Genomic DNA, 8,551 nt, shown 5'->3' with positions numbered 1-8,551 from the left:
AAATTTTAATGAAACAGTTTCATTTATTTCTCTAAAATTAAATTAATGAAGAAGATAATATCCATGATTAACACCCTCCACAATAAAAATGGTTAATCAACCTCTCATAATTACAAAAAAATGAACAAAATAAAAAATTATGAATGGTTAAATGAGGTTTTCACGATTTTTACAAATTGAGTGGTTTTTATTTGAACTCACCCCTATGTATGTATGTATATAAATTAAAACTAATATATATACACATATCAGGCAGGACCAGGCTCATGATCACCGTCCCCGCCCCCGTTAAAATCCCCGAATTTGTCCCCGTCCCCGCCCCGTCCTCGATAAGATGTCCCCGAACCCGGGCTGAAAGTTTCGGTTTTCGGTTTTCACCATCGGTTTTTTTTTTTTTTTGCCATCCCTATTCAAAACTGCTCGATCTGGTATGCTCTCTTTCTCTCTCTCTTTCGTTCTTTCCATCCTAAAAAGGATTTTCTCGAAATGTCATCTATGTAATTTTCTCGTTGAATTCCGTGAACGAAACAAAAAAAATTCCAATTCCGTTAAGAATTTCATTCCAATTCCATCCAACCAAACGCAATCAAAAGACATAGGTCAAATTTCATTTCATTCCCTCAAAGTCAAATTCATTTGATGAATTCCAATTCCATCAAATTTCATTATACGAACCAAACCCCTCCATAATGTTTTAATGAGCATTTGTTTATTTGTATAAAGTGGATATAAGAATCATCTACACCGATTATTGTACATGTTCCAACTCAAAAAGCTCCAACAAGTTTTATTATATGAGAGACAATAATAAATTACATATTTCCAAAGTTAAATCTTTCTTCAAAATTTATATTTGTTTACATAAGGTAATGGCTTAATAGGTTGTTAAGCCTGTATGGCTTATTCAGTCAGCCATATATTGTTGTTCGCTTCTAGCTTATTCGGTCAGCCAATGACTTAACCGGTCAGCCACTTATTCAACCATTTATTCCAAATCTACCATTTCCCTCTTTTCCCCAAAAATTGCACCATTCATCGTCAACCTCACCTTATTCAACAATCCATTCCCTATAACGAGTCCCAACTCCCTCCGCCTCCGACCACCAACACCACAACCACCCGTACATTTTCAAACTCATCAGTCAAACGAAACACAGGAGCATCGATTTCAATTTTCAGACCCCTCTCGTCGGCCGTCCCCTTCACCCTCCTAGCAACAGCAAACATCGTCGCCTAAACGCCACCACCGATGACCGTTGTTCGCCTAAGACCCAAGCAGTGGCAACAACGAGGTATTTCTAGACATTTAGTATTTGAGTAGTTGTGGGTAAAATAGTCATTTCTGACATTCAAACTGTTTATTCAACACAACAACCGAACAACTTAATCTGTTAATATACAAACAACCATATCAATACAAACAACCATATCCATACAAGTCTTAACAGAAAACAAACCGAACAGCCCCATAAACAGATAAGTTAACATATTAAATGTTAATTTTTATAAATCTTAATTGTAAAATCATGTATAACATTTTTGTGTAAACTACAAGGGCTGGGACCAAGTTGGCACGATTTTGAAGGGGCCAATTTCCGATAGGCCTGGCCGATAACCCATTTTGGCTATCCCTATAATCCCCCAATTTCCCTTGGGGATGTTATTATGGTAATCTATCTTTCATTTGAATTGGAAATTATGTATTAGAAAGAAGCGTGTGTGAATAATGGACAAAAATATGGAACATATGATTGGTCATTTGGTTGTAGTAGTAGTAGTAACATACAAAATCAAGATTCAGAAACTAAACTAATCATCTGTTTGGAATAATCATATCTCCCCTTGTCTACGACTAAAAAAGCAAAGCTAACTAATTCTTCGAGGCTCGGTCTTGCCCGCCCCCCTATTCCTTCCAAGACACCATGAACAAAAATATTATTAGCATTATGCAACTCAATACAATTATTAGCAGACAGCAGTACCTTCTCAAGAGAACACAGTACACAAAGACAAACTAAATTACCATAACACTTCGAAAATATGTCATATGCCCCTCTTATTATGACTTAATAATAACTTGCCTAATTTCAAAAACCATACACAAATGGATTCCATGCAACTTGTAATCAATCCAACCAAGAAAGATTTCCCTTTTCTTGTTCCTCAAAATAATGATATGATATCAAGTATATGCAAATGAGGAATCAAATTCTTGTTTGTAGGTTTGAGTGCATGCTCAAACAAAAAACACCCTTTATTTGCACAAATAGTTGAATGGATGCAGGATTTTAACTAAACCCTTTATTTGTAAGAGCAAATGCACAGCAAATGAAGAAAAGGATAGACCGGACAACATATATGGCCATACTAAACCTTCAAAAAGAAAAGACGTGTCAAGTTGCAATGATTTCATAACATCTATCATAAGCAACCTTACTAACATGTGGATAACACTCCTCAAAAATGCATTTCAGCTCCCTCAGGTACCTTATTATCATTATCACATACTGGTGCAAACAAGAACATTACTCAAACAACCATTTAAGTCGCAGGGCACAGGATACGTTATGTGCCTGCCACAAGAATTAGAATTACAAGCTACATCCTTAAAGTTTCCCAGAGAGAGATCATGAACGATATAATACCTGGCACTTTCAGAGAAGTTAAGTACGAATCCAGGAACTCAATTTCATCAGAAGCTACTCATTGAGGAGAGGTACCCTAACATGAACCACAACAGCCAACTTTGTTACAAGTTAGATGCAAACACAAGAAAAGTCAGGCACCATGAGGAGCATGTAATACAGGGAGATTTCACTGTCACATAGTAAAACCAGTGGCATCCAAAATCACCTGCACACGCCCAACAATTTACAGATCATCCAAAATCTCATGCCTGCACATACCCCATGATTCCCAAATATAACCCCTCCACTCTGCAGATTAGATGGCATGTCAACCAGGAAACATGTCCATATCATTCAGAGTATATGCTAAATCACAAAGAACATGCAAGGGTGACAGAATTTATCACAACCAAAATTCATAAGCAGTAGCAGCAGGGAAAAAACATTAGTAAAACATTGCTGTAACAAGTTCAAATAAAGCCAATGTCAAATATTATTAGCCCAAGGATTCCAGCAAGCAAGAGAACAGCAATTCATGACAGCAATACCAGCCCACAAACTGTAGTACCACCGCATTCTGAAAAAAGCCCTTGAATAGCTTGCCTGATTGTGTGAGAAATGAATTGGAGTTGACTAATAACTTTCTGCAATTGTTACAACAGCACAGCAAGAGTAAAGATGTAAGTCCGAAACTTCCAACAAGTTGAGGTAAGCAAGACGAAAGAAAATAGGTTGATAAGAGCTCCAAGAAACATCAAGCCTGCCAAAGAATATAAGCATACACAAGATAGGTTATCAACTAAGTACATCATGTCATGGCATCTGAAAGTTAGTGAGATTTATCATTATAGAAAATATATAAGCATCTATACAGCCTCAACCAGCATGCATGCATTAAGAATAAAGTAAATCCTAGTATAATTGCCAAACGATGAGAACCAAGTCCCTATTGCCTTTTATAAGGGACACTTTGCTAGAGTTGTAGGACACCCAGAGAAGAACCATAGTTTGCATTTCCCAGTCAAGAATGGTAGTGTTATGCACCATGTCTCCCATAAGATTGTACACATGTTTCAAGTATTTACAGGTGTACAACATAGATTTATCTTTTCAAGCAGCAAATTATCAAACACGAGCAAGGTTCTAAAAGTACACCAAAGAAGAGAAAACAACGTGAAGGGTGCATTCCAGATAATGCATGTGCAAGTTCCAACAATGTATGCACCCACAGGCAGATGGTGAAGCAACAAAAACAAAATAGTTGCAAACTATACCAAATGTACATACCCAAAAAAATAACGAATGTACATACCAAAAAAAATAAGGAATTCGTTTGATAAAATTAGGGAAAGTTTGGATGTGTGATTTCAAGATGATTATTGCAACTTGAAGAATCAGAATATAATCAGTTACTAAAAGCCCAGGATAGTTAGATAATTTTACATTTATCTTGATAATCAGTTTTTCTTACAGCCACAACTTATCCAAATATGATAACTGTGACCTTAAATAATCAGAATCATTTATCCAATTTAAACTCCCAAAACTGATTATTGAGACTTCAAATTGCAATAATAAGTTTCAATGTGCATCCAAGCAACAACCCCCCCCCTCCCAACAGTAAATATTACATATAAAGACTAATGACAAATAAACACCCATAAGTAGCTCAATTACAGCCAATCATAGTTTGTGTGAAATTACCCATATTCTGTCACTAAATGGGAACAAACAGGTCACACATGATAATTTCTCTTCTCCCGTATCCAAGGACAAATGTAAAGTGTTAAGAAACATGTCAAATCCAAATAAGCTTTAGCATCATGTATTGACAATTTAGAAAGCGAATGTGGGCAAGGTCCAAAACTAGAACTCATGTGATAAAACAACAGATAACTTCTTTTGTAATTTAAAAATGTTATTCTGTTTTCCAATTCAACGAGTCTTTTTGCAGAAGATTTAATACAGCCACAAATGCCAAAAATTGTTATCTACGCCATTTGCCTGGCTTCTGGTTTTCAGGAGAACTGTAGCTGTAAAATATGTTGTTAAGAAAATCTGACATCAGAGTGAAAGATGAATTAGCATCCATATACAATATCCATTCTTAACTTGCAAGAAATAGTCAATAAGGTACATAAGTAGCACTAACATAAAAATCGCTGAACACAGTAACCATGATGTTGTTTGGTTGATACTGGGGGATGAGAATGGTCGTTGCACAATGCTCCTCTATATATTCTTCTTCCATTTTATAATAAACTTAAAGCATAGATTGGTGATGATGAGAAACAAGAAACTGTCACACAACTAATCGAGTTCTTAGGCATAAAACTGAGATCTACAAGTGGTATTTTCAACAAAACCTTGCACAGGGGAGTTATGGCATAGGGCGACGAAGCCATGGATAGGCAAAAGTGTGAGGTAGTTCACCGAGCAGAGGGTGGGGCAGTTTTAAAAGGGGAAAGGTTTTTATTTGATAAGCGTGCTGTGAGACGTGGTCTCCCATTCCTTACTCTCATCCCTCCCCCAAATTTTCTCAGAAATGGTCCATTACCCGTTATAGGGCAATGAATCGCTATATTATACCGTACCAAGCACCCCCAATCCTTCGCATTCCCATTCCCTACCCCCTAATACCCACAACCAAACGCCCCCACATTGTTAGCTTGCAACAAACGTAATCAAAAGGTCATTTAAAGGGTAGCAATGAGGTCAAACCCAAATAAAATTTGGTTTCTCACTGAAATGCTCATCATTCATGCACCTTATTTTTCTAAGTAGCAATATAGCAAACTTCACAACCAGATAAAGACACAGCTGTTCGCTATCAATATGTTCAATCCACCGGCAAACCCCACCCAAAGAAACTAATCTAATAGACATTTTATGGTGATACTGCAGAAGTAGTAAGAAGAACACACTGGTTACTAGTGACTAAGAAATCTAACAAGTCCAACTTAATTGTACCACAAAAATACTATCGAACAAAACCAAAAAAAGACACCAATTCCTCCATTTTCTTAATTCATGAACGGTAGTTCCGTCTTGCCTCAAGCATCTGATACAACTTTTCTTAACATCATGTCTAATAAGATATATCTTAAAATTGTTAACTGTCTATTTTTCTGCAACGAGCCCTAAAGGAGAACTGATGCTATGTACGAAACATCCTTCTCAAAAAATTTACTCAAAGCTTAAATCACTAACTAGAACCCTGATCCTAAACACATGACCAAGAAGGAAAGGTGAAAATATGGTGCATACTTACAGTTCATGCATATGTAGAACCAACATTGAATTGCATCATTTCATCTCAGCCATAAACTTCTCATACTCCGGGTCTGTCCCATAAGCAGTTTGCTGATTTTGCTCTGCAGAAGAAACGGGTGGAGGGGGAGGATTTGAAGACCAGGGTGCACTTGCAAAACTCTGTTGCTCAACCACTGACTGGGTCGCAGGCGGTGGAGGAGGAGGTACACTGTAATAAGAAGAGTAACTCATGGAAGGTGAAGGATATGCACTTTGATTGTTCGGTGTTATCCCAGACATGGAATTGCCATAAACATTACTAGATGGGGATTGGCCAGGGGCATTATTCTGAGAATGTATTCCAGCTGAGTAGCTTTGCTGAGCTTCAGTGGATGCAATGTTCTGTGGTGGGGGAGGATACTGAACACCATAAGAGGGCATTTGTTGGCCTTGGAAGGAAGAATACATGTTTGATCCTGGAGGGGGCGGAGGAGGAGCATAAGCAGCATAAGGAGGAGGTGGTGGTGGTGGTCCCCAAGGAACTGGGGCACTAATATAACTCCCAGGAGGTGCACTTCCAATGGGTCCACCTGATGCCATCTGCTGAGATGGATATCCGCCAAGTGTCTGGTTGGCACCAGGATAAGCTGGCACAGGTGCAGCTGGAGGACCAGGGGGTACCGTAGGTTGGGGTGGCTTTCCTGCAACTCTTACTGCAATTACTCTTCCATCTAGACGATAACCATTCATGCTGGCAATTGCTTGATTTGCTTGAGCTATATCAGAATATTTTACAAAACCATAACCTTTACTAAGTCCAGTGACCCTATCTTTGATCACCTTTGCCATTACTATTTCCCCAAAAGGTGAAAATAATCTAATCAGAGCATCATCTTCCAAAGTCGGAGGCAGGTACCCGATATACAGATTTGTATCATCGATTTCTTTGCCAATTCCAAGACCAAAACCAGTTCCAATTTTTGCTGCATTGCTTCCAAGTCCAGGATGTGCAGAGGTTCCAGTATTTCCATTTGAGTTGTTACTGGATGCCCATGGGGGATTGTTTCCTGAACTATTGGAAGAACCCATGATAGGCAATGGTGTGCTTTGCTTAGTCATGCCCTCTGGAAGGGTCCCGCCAAGTTCTGCCAAGAAATTCTGATACTCATCATCCATTTTCTTTCCTGCTGTCCCTTTCACAGGACAATCAATGGTTGGGTGCCCACCATCACCACATATCTTACACAAAACATCACTCTTAAAAGTCGACATACGGGATGGGCAAGCAAATTGACGATGTCCAGGTTCACCACACAGTCTACAATACTCGTCATCTCTTATTGTCCCATTCAGAGCAGCAAGCTCCCGAAGCTGCTGTCTTTTATGTTCATTCAAACCTTCGTCAACAGGGTGCAATAGCTTTTCCACCATCCCTGCGGCAGCATCAAGCCCTTCCTGTGTCTCTGCTTCCACTAAAACATGCAAATCTTCATTTTCAGAAGGATCAAACTTTAGATCACGTTTTTGCCCGAACCTGCCTTCTTTCACTGAGCCTTTTCCCCGGATAACAATTTTAGCTCCAGTCTCCTTCTCCATCCTTTTCTGCGTATTCCCTCTTGGGCCAATTATAAGTCCAATAAAATTGTAACCAGGGTATTCTTTCATAGGAATATAAAGCTTCTTCTGAAGCTTGGGAGGCCTATAATCAGCAGGGGGCTTAAAGGCAGGGTTTCGTTTAATAATCTGTGAAATTATCTCTTGTCTCTCTCTGTTAAGCCTTTCCCTTGCCCTATACTCTCGAGTATTTATTCTGGTTCCCATATTATCATAAATTGGGTCTGGCGATGGAGACCTAGCACCTTCGGGACGATCATCTAGCTGTTGACCAGACTGTAAAATTCTACTAATTTCCATAAGCCTAGCATTAAGAGCTTGAATTTCAGGATCCATATCCATACCTCCCGTAAAATCCTTCATGAAATCCGGTAACTGAAAGACAGGTTTGGGTTCGTCATCCGCCCAGCGAGACTTCCTCTTCTTACCCCCGTTCTGGTCAGCATCTCCCTCGGCAGGGGGATCCCACCTGCTCCGCCTCCGCCTCTTGCTGGTTGTATCTTCTTCCACGGTAGGGTTATTCTTTTCCGTAGTAGCACTGGTGACGGCGCCATTCTCAGACTTGAGATCTGTTGTGTCGGGTTGTGATGTAGGGTTGGGATCCGGTTGAACTAGGGTTTGTGGTTGAGGAGGAGGTTTGTAGTCGGAATCGGAAGGCGGAGGTGGCGGCGGTGGTGGTGTTGAGGCAGAATCGGGAAGAGGATGGGTGTAATCCAAGGTATCATAGGGAGTGGGGGTGGGAGCTAGGGTTTCGGAGGGAAGAGAATCCATGAGGTAGGAGAAGATGGAAAACAAATTTTTGTGTATCGCGTCTCTGTACGAGCCTTAGGATAGAGAATCTAATATGCGTTTATTTATACATACAGCCACACCATTTGTGATTTTCTTCTAAAGATTAGAGTAAATTACAACTTTGGTCCCTGTCATTTACCATGTATCGTCCCTCAACTTCATATATTATACTTGTAGTACCGGTGGTTGTCACTTTGTTACACTTTTGATCCCTCTTAACTTACTTCTGTTACAAAAATTCCGTCAAGATCTTTTACTATTTTTTG

At 39.4% G+C, this 8,551-nt stretch overlaps 1 protein-coding gene across 2 annotated transcripts; it reads right to left on the bottom strand.

Annotated features, from left to right (window-relative positions):
- Positions 1–2,959: 2,959 nt before the first annotated feature.
- LOC112527593 (splicing factor-like protein 1) lies at positions 2,960–8,291 on the bottom strand. Of its 2 annotated transcripts, none has more exons than XM_025138317.1 (2): positions 5,899–8,291; positions 2,960–3,387 (listed from the first exon to the last, which is right to left on the bottom strand). In XM_025138317.1, the coding sequence occupies exon 1, from the start codon at positions 8,262–8,264 to the stop codon at positions 5,934–5,936; it is 2,331 nt and encodes a 776-aa protein (XP_024994085.1). In that variant the 5' UTR covers positions 8,265–8,291; the 3' UTR covers positions 2,960–3,387; positions 5,899–5,933. The 2 variants fall into 2 exon arrangements, with proteins under 2 accessions (XP_024994085.1, XP_024994086.1); XM_025138318.1 differs by having other exon boundaries at positions 2,960–3,271.
- Positions 8,292–8,551: the final 260 nt, after the last annotated feature.

This window comes from Cynara cardunculus, assembly GCF_001531365.2.
Source record: "Cynara cardunculus var. scolymus isolate 2C chromosome LG 15, CcrdV1, whole genome shotgun sequence".
In the NCBI taxonomy this organism is placed as follows: domain Eukaryota; kingdom Viridiplantae; phylum Streptophyta; class Magnoliopsida; order Asterales; family Asteraceae; genus Cynara; species Cynara cardunculus.
This window is presented reverse-complemented; position numbering and strand designations above follow the sequence as displayed.

Bases quoted from the DNA above. Each gene is read 5' to 3' on its own strand.
- LOC112527593 (XM_025138317.1), bottom strand. From the start codon at position 8,264: ATGGATTCTCTTCCCTCCGAAACCCTAGCTCCCACCCCCACTCCCTAT.